Below are 15,106 nucleotides of genomic sequence, written 5' to 3' on the forward strand. Positions count from 1 at the left end.
GTTTAGTCATTTAATCAAAAGTATTAGTAATAAAAGTAAATTATAAAATGAAAATCTTCCAGTTAATCTAGAATTATTTGACCTATGATTACTTCTGGTCCTATGTTAAAAGAGATTGTCAGTGGTCTGGGTCCAAGCAATGTTTGAGAAAAGAGCAAAGATAAAGAGCAAAGGACAAACTTATGATGCTGTGCTTACCTTTGAATTTGTAGATTTCTCCTCCTCCCCATCTACAAACGGAATGTTCACCCTGACCACCAACGGTGACCTGCCTCGACCAATATTCATTCCCAATGGAATGCCAAACACTGTTGTGCCATGTGGAACTGAGAAAAACTTCACAAATGGAATGGTGAATGGTCATATGCCATCTCTTCCTGACAGTTCCTTTACAGGCTACATCATTGCAGTCCACCGGAAAATGGTTAGTTTAATGTTAGGCCAATTACTTTCGGTCTTGCCAGTGCTATTTATGAAACAGCAGTTTCTGCCTTGGCAACATCTTCAGTGTGTGCACTTTCAATGTGTTGTGTATGCTGTTCTAAGTGATTACAGCCAGGATCTAGTATCACATCTGACAGCCTACATAGGAAATGATATTCCTCACTCACATTAAGCAGCAACAAGACAGCTGGTGCATCAGAATACTGTTGTCTCTAGAAAGTTTGTGACTCCTATATGTTCATGTCAGCGTGTACATCTTCGTTATCATATAAGTGTGGATGCCTTAGATAAAGTTTTGTTTGTTTTGGAGGGAGAAACAAGAAGATTCCTAGGCAAGACAAGTTGTTTCCTGGGACTGCTATAGCAAATTGGCACAAACTTGGTGGCTTAAAACAACAGAAATTAATTCTTTCACAGTTCTGAAGACCGGAAGTCTGAAATCAAGGCATCAACATGGTTGTGCCCCTCCACAGGTTTTAGGAGAGAATCCTTTTTGCCTCTTCCAACTTGTAAATACCTGAAAATAAACTTTAAAAAATATATACAAGATACCTATGTAGAAAACAATAAAATATTATTGCTAGAAATTTAAAAAGACTCAGTTTGAAGAAATAGACTATGTCCATGGGATGGCAACCCACTCAAGTAGTCTTGCCTGGAGAATCCCATGGACAGAGGAGCCTGGAGGGCTACAGTCCATAGGGTGACAAAGAGTTGGACATGCCTGAAGCAACAGAGCATGCAGTCATGGATTAGAAGACTCAATATTTCAAAAATAACAATTCTCCACAAACAGATCTATAGATTCAAAACACAGTCCTAATAAAAATGCAAACTCTGTGTGTTATACTTGTGTGTGTATAACTTCATAAGCTGATTCTAATATATGGAAGCGCAAAGCACTAAAATAACCAAAGCAGTCTTGAAGAACAAAGAATGAGGAATTGAACTATCAGATATCATGATTTTATTAAGCAATGATATTTGAGACATTGTGATATTGGTATGAGAAAGGCAAATAGACCAATGAAATAAAATAGCCCCCAAACAGGTTCACACATGTTTGGGCACTTGATTTATAACAAAGATGGCATTACAGAGCAATAAAAGACAACTCATTTGGTAAATGGTGCTGGGATAATTGGGTATCCATATGAAACTTGACATACCTACATCTCACCACATAAAAATCAGTTGCAGGTGGACTGTAGAGTTAAATATGAAGGCAAAATAAAGGTGAATATGTTCATGGCCTTAGTTTAGGGGGGGAAACTTCTTCAGTAGGACACAGAAAGCACTAAATATAAGAGGAAAGATTGTTAAATTGGACATCATTAAAACTAAGAACTTGAGTTTCATCAGAAGACATCACTAAAAGAATTAAAGGCAAGCCATGGAGTAGAAGATGTTTGTAACTCATATTACCAACAAGAGCTCTCATACACTGCTGATGAGTGCACATTAATACAGCTACTTGGAAAACTAAGTTTTCTAACTGAAGATAAATAATTCCACCATTCTATTTTGTGTTTTTTAAAATGTCCATTAGTAGTAGAAAGGGTAAGGCAGTTGAGTTGTAGTCATAGAATGTTATGCAGCATTGAGAATGAGTGAATTAATACTTATTCCCAACATAAATGAATCTCATAAAAATAATGCAAGAAAGAAGTCAGAAACAAAAAGAAATGAAATAATATATTTATAAATAAAATGTTAGAGGGGCCCCAGGCCTTTCTGCCTGGGACTCTGCGCCTGTGCCCGCCCGGCCACTGCCTGCTCTCCCAGCGCGGCCGAGGTCCAGGCTGCAGCACGCCGCCTGGGTATTTGGGCGATCCATGGGCTGCGGCGAGGAGCAGCGCAACGAGCTAGAGGCTCTGGAGTCCATCTACCCTGACTCCTTCACAGTATTATCAGAAAATCCACCCAGCTTCACCATTACTGTGACATCTGAGGCTGGAGAAAATGATGAAACTGTCCAGACAACCCTCAAGTTTACATACAGTGAAAAATACCCAGATAAAGCTCCCCTTTATGAAATATTCGCCCAGTTAAATCTAGAAGATAATGATGTAGCAGACATTTTAAAATTATTAGCATTACAGGCAGAAGAAAACCTTGGTATGGTGATGATCTTCACCTTAGTGACAGCTGTGCAAGAAAAATTAAATGAAATAGTAGATCAAATAAAAACTAGAAGAGAAGAAGAAACAGAAAAAGAAGCAGAAGAAGCTGAAAAGCAATTATTCCATGGTACTCCTGTTACAATTGAGAATTTCTTAAATTGGAAGGCCAAGTTTGATGCAGAACTCTTGGAAATTAAAAAGAAACGGATGAAGGAAGAAGAGCAAGCAGGAAAAAATAAATTAAGTGGGAGACAACTATTTGAAACAGATCATAATCTCGATACATCTGATATCCAGTTCTTGGAAGATGCTGGAAACAACATGGAAGTAGATGAGTCTTTGTTCCAGGGAATGGATGACTTGGAGCTGGAGGACGATGACGATGATCCAGACTACAATCCTGCTGACCGGGAGAGTGACTTGACCGACTGATGGACTCTTCCCGTCTGCAGAGAGGCTTGACTGCCACAGCATCTGTGGCTATGCTGAGAGGGTGTTGATTTTCCTTTCTTTTTCCTAAGAAAAGAATAATTTTCAGGAGAATATTCTTCTGATGGCTTTCATCATTGAACTTAATAAATTGATCTTAAAATTTCAAATATTAAAAAAAATAAAATGTTAGAGACAGGGAAGATGAAATTTACTGTTTATTATTCATAGGGTATAAAACAAAGAAAAGCAAAGATATAATTACCATAAAATTCAGAAAAACTGTTACCTTTAGGAGGAAGCTCGAGGAAGGCTTTGGAGTGCTGACCGAATTGCTTCTTGACCTGATCAGTGATTACACAGCTAATTACTTTGTGATAATTCTTTGAAATGTACATTTTCCCTTTGAATTAGTAGCTCCCAAGTTAAAGTGATTTTTCTGACCATGTAGATGATGCTCTATGGATCATTTTCTAGACAGGGTTGTTTGAGTAAACATCCTAGAGAATTAAGGGATATATTTGTGTCTTAGAATTTTGTTTAAGTGCAGCTTAAATCTTGTTTAAGCACAGTCCCATCAGCTAAGATCATTGGGGTGATTCGTGCATTTCCCCATTTCTTTAAACAAAGCATTATCAGATTAAATATTACGAGCTCTGATGTATTTTTTAAAAATCTTTCTTACAAAACAGCTCCCTTCATCTATCATGTATGTTATATAAAGTGGTTGGTAAGTGCTTAAGCATTATATACAGGGCTTTTTGTAATTATTGGACCATAAAGTCTGCTCTAAATTTTTACCTTTTAACCAGTTCCCTGTTTCCAGTTTACTTCATAATCTAGTAGCTGCTTTGGGGAGTGCCTAAAATCTATGTGAGAGTTGGACTGTGAAGAAAGCTGAGCACTGAAGAACTGATGCTTTTGAACTGTGGTGTCGGAGAAGACTTTTGAGAGTCCCTTGGACTGCAAGGAGATCCAACCAGTCCATTCTAAAGGAGATCAGCCCTAGGATTTCTTGGGAAGGAATGATGCTAAAGCTGAAACTCCAGTACTTTGGCCACCTCATGCAAAGAGTTGACTCATTGGAAAAGACTCTGATGCTGGGAGGGATTGAGGGCAGGAGGAGAAGGGGGCAACAGAGGATGAGATGGCTGGATGGCATCACCGACTTAATGGACATGAGTTTGAGTGAACTCCAGGAGTTGGTGATGGACAGGGAGGCCTGGCGTGCTGCAATTTTGGGGTCTCAGAGTTGGACATGACTGAGCGACTGAGCTGAAAATCAATTTTAACGTCTGTCCCAAGTCAACTCCCTTTCTCATTATGTGAAAGGCAATGCCATCCTTCCACGTTAAAGGCTCAAGGCTAGAGATGTTCTTAGATTTTTTCCCCCCTTTTCTTCTGAAACTCTATGTGTAGTATATCATGCCTTTTAAATTCTCCTTTCAAAATACTACTTGAATTTACCATTTTCCTTCATTTTCGTTGCCACCTTCTTTTTTCAGACACTTTGATCTCATGATTGAATTACTTTGAAAATAGTTCATTTGTCTTCTACTCCCTTCTACAAGATAGAAAAAGAAGAGGAATAAGGCAAGGTAACATAAGCAAGAATATCAAAGAATAAAGGGAGAAATAATAGTGTTGTGTTGACACAACTACTAAAGGGAAGTCAGCTTCAAAAAAGGAAAGAAGTGGCTACATGGACTAGAGACATTGGAAAGAATGAAAACTGAAAAGTTTGGCCTAGTAACCAAGTAAAGAAATAGGGCAAGAATTTAGCACAGTTAGGTCAAGTGAGATTTTTCAGATTAAAGAAGTTGTTGGAATAGAACCAAAGAAAGATTCCTGTACAGTGAAGCTGGGAGCATTATCCCATGAAGAAGCGAGCAGGTATGGGAGGTATAGGCCACAGGGCCCTGGAAGAAGTTACCTCCTAGAGGAGAAGAATCATAGGAGTTTAGAAGGGAAATGACACTGAGGAGAGTAGAGGAAAAAGATGGTTGCTTAAATGATCTCAGTTATTTAGTAACATAAGTCATCTACTGAGAGTTGGAGTGGAAGAAAGGTATAAGTTTAAGGAGAGAAAAACTAAGCAAAGTTTTTTTATTTTTAAAAAATAGTTCTGAACTATGTCTGCTTTCTATAGGTCTTATAATAATATAACCACCAATGCATGAAATGGGGTCTTAAAATCATGTATTTAGCTAATAGTCTTAAGTGAATAACAGCAAAATAAAATACTTGGGGATCTGAAATAAGAGTCTTCCACATAGAAAACTAGTGAGTTTATAAGTTGTTGGCTTAGCTTTTCTACTACATAAAGTTCAAATTTAAAGAATTAAATGTCCAAGTGCTCAGCAGATTTTTTGAATAATCCTGTAACTAACTCCCAGCAGCTTTTCTATTATACTAAACTTTTGTTTTAAGTCACCATTTCCAGGCTAATTCTGTGCAGTATCTCACGTGTTAAGAAGTGATAAAAATCTCCTTTAACATACTCAGAGCAAACATTTCAAAAGTTTACCTTTTATTCCATCATATAATTAAAATATGATTTTAAAAATTTTTATATATGATTCAGTGTGTGTGAGAAACGTTTATCAGAGAAAACTACGTAATTTGAAAATAGTATATGCTGAAAACCCAAGTTTGATAGAGAGCAACTCTGAAATTGGCACCCCTTCAGTGTCTCCACTTTGAATAACAATTCTCTTCACATTTTAATAAAAGATAGTTCTGTAAATAAAGAGAAGTGTGATAGTGACTGATTTGAAAATGGTAGTGATGCCTGTTCGGGGCAGTCCTAGAAGAACAAAAGAGAGGAATCAGAGGCTTCTTCTCAGCTCACTCTTCTCTTGTTTGTACTTACAGATGAGGACAGAACTGTATTTCCTGTCATCTCAGAAGAATCGCCCCAGCCTTTTTGGAATGCCTTTGATTGTTCCATGTACTGTGCATACCCGGAAGAAAGACCTGTATGATGCGGTTTGGATTCAAGTGTCACGATTAGCTAGCCCACTGCCACCTCAGGAAGCTAGTAATCATGCTCAGGATTGGTGAGTCTTTGGGCATCTTCCTAGATCTACAGTTCCCAAATGTAGAAAAAGGAGAATTTATGTTTATTCTGGGTGATTTATAGGACTCACTACAATTCAACCATTTATTTGTTTTGGTTTTCTGAGTAGGAGAGACGCTACACCTTCCTTTCACCACCTAGGCATTCCAGAGTCCTATAATCCTTATAATCTCTTACCTAAATCTTTCTGGCAAGTATTGTAATAAAGAAATTTTTTAGAAGAGAATTGTTGTACAGTTCTGTGCCGGAGTTTTACCTGGCTGTTTTATCTCTTTATCTTTCTTTGCATTCCTTACTTACCATTGACCTAGTTATCACTGACATGATACTGGACAACATGGGCTATCCATAATCATTCAGTCAACGAGTTAGACAGAAAGATGGGAACTGCTGTGACAGGCATAATACTCATTCTTGCCCTTACAATGGTTGCCCTTACAACCATGAGTCCTTATCATAGTTTCATTACCTTTAGCAGTCATGTAATAGCCACTACAAATTGCCGAATGATCCATAAAGTATATTGCTCTTATGTTATATTCTTTGTATTGCTTCTACTGGGGCAAGGATGAATAGTTGTTTTTGTTTTTGTTTTTGTTTTATAGTCAGAAAACTCATAAAGCTATCTTGCAGTTAAGACATTATTCTAAATATGTTATATAGCTTATAGCTTTAGATAGTTAAGACAAGGAAAAAGGGATGTCTGTCATGTACCACATCAGGGATTCTGATTAAAGAAGCTTCTAAATATATAGTCAGTCAACTCCTCTAAAACCATTGTGACCTTTCACTCTCCTGTGTTGTATCCGTGTTCTTGTCATAGGAGGAGTCTGGTTTAATGTGAATTAAATCTTTTGATAGAATTAGGACTGAAAGATAACTAGCATTCGATCTCATGATTAGCTTATTTTATGAAATTTCCATGGACCACATGGACTCTGTCAGAGACATCTGGCAATCTGCTGTGTTTCCCCTCTACAAACAAGGAGCCCTGAGTACAGCTGTGCAGGGCTGAAGTTAATGGGTTAGGATAACCAGCATGGAGCTGTCATTGTGAGCATACTGCTCTGACAGATGCCCCTTTTTAAGGTTACTTCAGAGAAGATGAAAGAGACTCCAGATAAGAAATGTTTCTTACACTCTTCATGTTCTGTTTTAGTGATGACAGTATGGGTTATCAGTATCCATTTACTCTACGAGTTGTGCAGAAAGATGGGAACTCCTGTGCTTGGTGCCCATGGTACAGGTAAAGTCACCTTCTGCAAAAGAAAAATGTTAGTAGAATTGCAGCTTCAGATATTATACCTTTTTCATAAGCTTTCCAATTTTTAGACGTAATAAGTAGTAATGGGAAGCTTGAAATAAACTTAGGAGTTCTTCATTCATCTCTTCCCTGTGAGGTCTATAGCTAAGTTTTGCTCTTGAGACTTAGCTGATTTTGTTAACTCTGCAATCCTCATCAGATTCATAGTTTATGATCAACATTTATCATTCAATACCTTTTGCTCCTTATAAATCAGTTTAGCAATTCTGAGTTCAGTAAAACATATTCTATTTACTAGACCTTACTGGAAGTCTATTTTTGGTTTTAAGAAAAGTTATAGAGATTGATTAGTCATTAGTGTTCCAGCTTGGAAAATGCCTGAGTACTGAAGTCAGGTTTCAGAGAACTGTAATAGCCTTAGCAAACTTGAGTTGTATCGGCAGTAAAGCCACGGCCTTTGTCATGGTTCCTGCTGCTGCTGCTGCTAAGTTGCTTCAGTCGTGTCCGACTCTGTGCGACCCCATAGACGGCAGCCCACCAGGCTCCCCCGTCCCTGGGATTTTCCAGGCAAGAGTAGTGGAGTGGGGTGCCATTGCCTTCTCCGTGTCATGGTTCCTACCCACTCATAAATTTTATATGTATTTAATGTGCTATTTGACAAACAAGGAAATAGGCATTGGGAAATCCCATGGATGGAGGAGCCTGGTAGGCTGCAGTCCATGGGGTCGCTAAGAGTCAGACATGACTGAGTGACTTCGCTTTCACTTTTCACTTTCATGCACTGGAGAAGGATATGGCAACCCACTCCAGTGTTCTTGCCTGGAGAATCCCAGGGATGGGGGAGCCTGGTGGGCTGCCGTCTATGGGGTCACACAGAGTCGGACACAACTGAAGCGACTTAGCAGCAGCAGCAGCAGCAGCAGCAGCATGCCGCCTAAGTTGTCCTAACTTCAAGCATTAAGTAAATTTAGAATTTCATGAGAGATAAATTATCTCAGATATCCACTTCCCATATCATTTATTTGCCATGAAGTTTCACATATTCATGTGGATTAACAATTGGTTATCAAATGCCTTGAAAAACTAAAGATTTGAGAAGTGTTGAGTGTGATTCACTGAACTAATAATAATTACTAACACATATTCATGCATTTATCAATCTGAAGTTAGAAGCCCATGACAAATTGCGATGCCCAAGAAGGAAAGTAGAGAAGTAGAAAAAGAATTTTTTATTTTTTGGCCATGACTTGCAGGATCTTAGTTTCCCGGCCAGAGATAGAACCCCTGGGACATGGTAGTGTAAGCACCAAGTCCTAATCACTGGACCACCAGGGAATTCCCAGGGAGAATAATTTTGATAAACAAAATTTGGACTCCTTAGTTATTCTTTCCTCAGTAGATTGTTTTTCCCCCCTTTAGATTTTGCAGAGGCTGTAAAATTGATTGTGGGGAAGACAGGGCTTTCATTGGAAATGCCTATATTGCTGTGGATTGGGACCCCACAGCCCTTCACCTCCGCTATCAAACATCACAGGAAAGGGTAAGTACTCCAAGTCACCATAAGATGGCAGTTTTTATATGTAAATAAAAATATATACTTTTTTTGTATGTAAAATATATGTAAAATCTTCCCCAGCTTAACTGTATCATGCGGTTTCTATTTTCAGATAATTTAAATAATAACCAGACAAATATTCATTGATATTCTCTGTGGCACTTAGATATAATAGCATGATTATGTGGTTTCAGTTTTCCCACTTGTAGAGATCATTGTGGGGCTTCACAGATGGCACTAGTGGTAAAGAATCCGCCTGCCCATGCAGGAGACCCAAGAGACTCTGGTCCGATTCTAGGGTCAGAAAGATCCCCTGGAGTGGGAAATGGCCACCGACTCCTGTATTCTTGCCTGGAAAAATTCCATGGACAAAGAGGCTTCATGGGCTACAGTTTATGGGGTCAAAAAGAGTTGGACATGACTGAGCACCCCCCACCACACACACACACACACACACACACACAAAATGAGTTAATTGTATTGTTGTTGTTCAGTCAGTCATGTCCAACTCTTTTCGACCCCATGGACTGCACACACACACACACACACACACACACCACGAGTTAATCGTATTATTGTTGTTCAGTCATGTCCAACTCTTTTCGACCCCATGGACTGCAGCATGCCAGACTTCCCTGTCCTTCACAATCTTCCCAAGCTTGCTCAAACTCATGTCAGTTGAGTCAGTGAGGCCATCCACTGTCCATCCAGTGAGGCCGTCCTCTGTCCTCCCCTTCTCCTGCCTTCAGTTTTTCCCAGCATCAGGGTGTTTTCTAATGAGTCAGCTCTTCACCTCAGGTGGCCAAAGTACTGGAGCTTCAGCTTCAGCATTAGTCCTTCCAATGATTATTCAGAACTGATTTCCTTTAGGATTGGCTGGATTGATCTCCTTGCAGTCCAAGGGACTCTCAAGAGTCTTCTCCAACACCACAGTTCAAAAGCATCAACTCTTTTGCGCTCAGCCTTCTTATGGTCTAACTCTCACATCCGTACATGACTACTGGAAAAACCATAGCTTTGACTAGATGGACCTTTGTTGGCATAATAAGGTCTCTGCTTTTATATGCTGTCTATGTCTGTCATAGCTTTTCTTCCAAGTAGAAAATGTCTTTTAATTTCATGGCTGCAGTCACTATCTGCAGTGATTTTGGAGCCCAAGAAAGTAAAGAAAATGTTAATAGTAAATCTTGAAACCAAAGTTTGGGCATAAGTAAGAAGATATATTGAAGTGACAGCATTTGGTAACCACTATTACTTAGCTCAAATGCATTCCAGGGACATAGCTGCCACCTTTAATAGACATAGTGGTCAGAATAATTAGAGAAAGGATTGACTGTTTCAAAATGGGGCACCTAAGAGTACATCTCCATGCCTCTTCTTCACAGTTAGTGTTCCTCTACTGCCACTCTCAGGCCAGAGCAGTTCTTCAATTTTGAAAATAAAACTTCCAAGAGAATACTAACTCCACTAACTCCATATGCAAAAATGTTTGACGGGAAGATTGAATAGATAGCTTGTGTGTAGAGATAGGAAGAATCCGATTGAGAAGTAAAAGGAACAGAATCAACGGCAATGTTTTAGTCACATGAAGAAATGTAGTGGGTTTTGCATTTATATGACTCTTGATGGAAATTTCCTTCACTGTTTCTTAATACATTCCCTTTAGATAAGGTAGTAATGAAAATTAAATTTTCTTTTTTTTTTTAAAATATAGTTGACTTACAGTGTTGTGTTCCTGGTGTACAGCAAAGTGATTTACTTATACATGTATACATTCTTTCCCATTATGGTTTATAATCAGGGTACTGACTACAGTGCCCTGTGCTGTGCAGTAGGACCTTGTCATTTATCCATTCTATATATAATAGTTGGCGTCTGCTAACCAACCAGTCCATTCTAAAGGAGATCAGTCCTGGGTGTTCTTTGGAAGGAATGATGCTAAAGCTGAAACTCCAGTACTTTGGCCACCTCATGCGAAGAGTTGACTCACTGGAAAAGACTCTGATGCTGGGAGGGATTGGGGGCAGAAGGAGAAGGGGGTGACAGAGGATGAGATGGCTGGATGGCATCACCGACTTGATGGACGTCAGTTTGAGTGAACTCCGGGAGTTGGTGATGGACAGGGAGGCCTGGCATGCTACACTTCATGGGGTCTCAAAGAGTTGGACACTACTGAGCGACTGAACTGAACTGAATCTCAAACCTCCCAACCATTTCTCACCCCCTTGGCCACCACAGTCTGTTCTCTATGGACTTTTCTGTCTTTCTGTGCTGTTGAGGAGTAGGGGAGCTCCCAATTCCAGACCAGATTCCCTGTTTGAAACCCTAACTATGCCCCCACACACCCTCAGGCTCTCACTAACCAAGAATGAGTATTCTCTATGGATACTTGCCAAATGAAAGATCACTGGGCTAAAGGAAGCTGCAGAGAAGTTGATGTTTTGGCAGATTTTGCTCATTGGAGCAAGGTTAATTCAGTAACCTCCACCACACTTCCTTTGAAGAGGGAAAATTTTAGCAACTGAAAGATTCTTAAATCTTTGTTAACACAGAATCTGACAGGACATTACTGTGACAAGATACTCGTGTCAAAGATGAAAAACTATTTGGCTGTAAATCTCCTTCCCTTTTTAAGAATCCCAGTGTGCAATCTGAAAAACTCTAGAGGACATCCTACTTACAGGAAGAAGGACCTGTGTGACCTGTTAAATCTCACTCCACTTCCATTTTCAGTGATGCTTTTAGGGTACCATGGAAACCAAGCTGCTGGTGAGATATCCTTCCTTTGTGGGGAATGGGGCCACATGACTAATATCTTCCTACATGTGGCTTCTGCATGTGCTTGGAGAGTCACTTAGACAAAAGAGATATCATGGTTCAAACTTGAGATTATTCATGTGGCCCCATTAAAATACATGTTTTATGTTTTTTATTCTAGTAATTTCCCTTTTAAGAGTTTATCCTAGGGAAATACTCTTGATTTGCTGACAGATTTCATCATAGCATTTGTTAAAGTAGTTAAAAAAAACTAGAAGCAACTTGTATTTTTCTCACATTAGAGGAGTGGTTAAATAAAGCATGGTATAATGATTGGATAAAATACTATGCAGTCACTGAAAATGATGATCACCAGAAGTTTTTACACCACCATGCATGGAAAGATACTAATAATATCATGTGAAGTTTTATAAAGTAAGATATAAAATTGCATATCCTGAAAAATATCATATAAAAAGGGCTGAAGAAAATCTGCCAATATTTTGATGGTTTGCCTTTATAAGGTGTCCTGCCTTTTAACTTTTTTTACTGCTTTCCAAAATTTCTACATGAATGTTTTATTTGATAAGGAGGGAAAAAAATAGGCAGTTGTTCTTATTCTTTTAAATTTTTCCCTATTTGAATCTCATATTCATTAATAGAAAATTAAACTATATTACTTCTTAGATCTTCTCTTTTTCTAATAGTCTTATAATGTATGAAAGCTATTACTTCATTACTTTATGTTTTGGGCTAAGGATGAGCTTTCAGGCAACTTAGAGAAAAATAAAGGAAGAGGGTGCCAATAAGTAATTTAGACTATTTGAGTAATTATAGAGAATCTGGGGCTAGATCCCAAGGGGAAATTTTATTAATAAATAAAAATCACTGTCATCTGCAGATATGTTTTTTCATCAGTTTTCTCATTCCTTCCTGTCTCTCCCAGCTGTCTAGCCTGTGTGTTATATAGAAAATATAGTCAGTAAAAGTCAACATTCTTTACCTACTTACTGTAATTTGTGGTTGGCCATAAAGCATCCCTGGTAGAGATAATATAGATAATGTTTAACTGGCTGTGAGAAAAGAGACAGTACTATATTTGACATACCTCTTTTTCTTTTTCCCCCTAAACGTTAAACTTTTTATTTTGTACTGAGATATAGTCAATTAAGAGTGTTGTGGTAGTCTCAGGTGAACAGCGAAGGGACTCAGTCATACCTGCACATGTAATCCATTTTCCCCCAAACCCTCCTCCCATCCAGGCTGGTGTGTAACTGAGCAGAATTCCCTGTGCTATACAATAGGTCCTTGTTGGTTATCCATTTTAAATACAGCAGTGTGCACATGACCTTCCCAGCATGCCTCTTTTTCTACTCTGATTCTAACCACCATGATATAGCATGTTTCCTTCTGAAGCATGTCAGTTTTCCCTGGGAAAGTGTCAGAAGCCAGTGACTCAAGGTCAATCCAGATTTCCTTTCTGAAAGAGTTTTCCTTGAAGTTCCCCATTCTCAAATAAATTCTTTAGAAATGATTGGTGATGCAATGCTAAACCCTTCATTGCATGATCAAACCCCAACCTTGATAGTTTATATAAACATTTGACAGCCTCTGACTCAGCCATGTCATGCAGGGAAAAAGTCACACCTGAAAGCTGTTCTAAACTGAGAGCTCAGGAAGGAAAACTGGAGGGAAATTGCCTCGGGCAAAGAGAACCATTTCACCTCTGGAAGGGAGGAGTAACAAGTAGGGTGAAGGGACCTGAATATGACCTTTGCCAAAAAGAGCCATTCATTGTTGTGCTCGTCCGGGCTCCACCCTGGAATGTGATCGCTGTGTGTGGTCTCACGGTCATTCATAGTCATGCAATGTGTGCCTCACCCGCCGTGGTTCCTAATTGCTTTCTAAGTGGCAGCCAAGAATGGCAGAGGGAAAATTTCTTGCTGTTGCATCCTAGGCCCCTCAGTGTCTCCTTCCTCCTGATTCCCACACCACCTCCTTCCTCGTGTGGACCTCCTCCTTGCTTCAGAGCCTAGCATGCTGGTTAATAGGACCACAGAGGTCTGGGCAGGTCTTAGCAAAATCAGGTTTTTTTGAGTCTGCTATTCCTTTTGTTAACCATGTCAAATAAAAAAGCACCAAGAGGCAAGGAACAGGTAATGAAACACATGGTGTTTTTTCATATTCATAATTTTGTTTATTTATTTATTTTGGCTGTGCCATGTCTTCATTGCTGTTCAGGCTTTTCTCCAGTTGCGGTGCTCGGGCTTATGGCGGAGGCTTCTCGTTGCAGAGCACAGGAGTTAGGGCGTGAGGGCTTCAGTAGTCACAGCTCCCAGGGTTTTGAGCCCGTGTTGTGGCGCACGGGCTTAGTTGCTCTTCAGCATACACATGGTGTTTTGATAACTCTTGTGTTACGACTTGACATCAACATGCAAATGATTGTGGCTTTGGGTTTTAACGCCTTGGTGGCTGTCCTCTCAAGGTGAGTTTGTCTGTACCCTTTCTTATTTAATCCAGGTCTGGCCTCTGTGTTCCGGTGATATTATTTCTCATAGCCTCTGTAGAGCCTGCAGCATACTAATAATGTCCCCTGTCCCTGTTAAAAAAATAAATGTCCTAACCTCAACACCCTTGACTTGAAAGCCAGCCCACATATAAGCTGTTTTCGGATTTCAAAATTGTAAAGTAAACAGGCAATTCCTTGTTGGTTTTGTTTTTGTCATTTAGTAGCATGCAGAAATTTTTCCCAAAAAGCTATGGTCATTTAAGTAGAAATTTGATCAAAGATGTTATTGATGTGATATCTGGGAATAAATGTACAAATGCTCTCTTTGCACAGACTCTGGTTTGGTTGTATTTTAAAGTAAAGTAAATGAGGTTGAGTCACCAAGAGGATGATGCAGAGCAGGTGACCATTCTAAACTCCCTCCTACCCCTTCTCCCGTTCCTCTTGTTTCCTCCACCTGCAGGTGGTAGATGAGCACGAGAGTGTGGAACAGAGTCGGCGTGCACAAGCTGAGCCCATCAACCTGGACAGCTGTCTCCGAGCTTTCACCAGCGAGGAGGAGCTGGGGGAGAACGAGATGTACTACTGCTCCAAGTGTAAGACCCACTGCCTGGCAACCAAGAAGCTGGATCTCTGGAGGCTTCCCCCCATCCTGGTATGTCACAGCCTCACCTCTGAGAGTAGCAGTCTAGCTTGAAGGAAAGAAGCTGTGAACAAAGAAGAATTTTTGAGAATAATCTTTCTTGCCACAGTGTTTAAAATGCTTTTGCTGGGAATTCCCTGGCAGTCCCGTGTTTTGGACTCGGCAGTTTCATTGGCAATTCAGTCCCTGGTAACTAAGGGAACTAAGATCCCATAAGCCATGTAGTTCAACCAAATATTTACATACATAAAGCATTTTTGCTGGTGTACGCAGACCTGAATTGTCCTACAGACATTTACTAGT

The 15,106-nt window shown here is 39.6% G+C and overlaps 1 protein-coding gene and 1 pseudogene across 2 annotated transcripts in view; both read left to right on the forward strand.

Moving 5' to 3' along the window:
• USP32 (ubiquitin specific peptidase 32) overlaps positions 1 to 15,106 on the forward strand; it is a 198,125-nt gene that overhangs the window by 174,778 nt on the left and 8,241 nt on the right. For both annotated transcript variants that reach the window (XM_069602726.1, XM_069602727.1), the window contains exons 26-30: positions 213 to 424; positions 5,871 to 6,055; positions 7,235 to 7,321; positions 8,759 to 8,879; positions 14,624 to 14,815. In XM_069602726.1, coding sequence (XP_069458827.1) covers positions 213 to 424; positions 5,871 to 6,055; positions 7,235 to 7,321; positions 8,759 to 8,879; positions 14,624 to 14,815 — 797 coding nt within the window. The remainder of the gene's footprint in view (positions 1 to 212; positions 425 to 5,870; positions 6,056 to 7,234; positions 7,322 to 8,758; positions 8,880 to 14,623; positions 14,816 to 15,106) is intronic.
• LOC138447193 (RWD domain-containing protein 1 pseudogene) lies at positions 469 to 4,624 on the forward strand (annotated as a pseudogene).

This window comes from Ovis canadensis, chromosome 11, assembly GCF_042477335.2.
Source record: "Ovis canadensis isolate MfBH-ARS-UI-01 breed Bighorn chromosome 11, ARS-UI_OviCan_v2, whole genome shotgun sequence".
In the NCBI taxonomy this organism is placed as follows: Eukaryota; Metazoa; Chordata; class Mammalia; order Artiodactyla; family Bovidae; genus Ovis; species Ovis canadensis.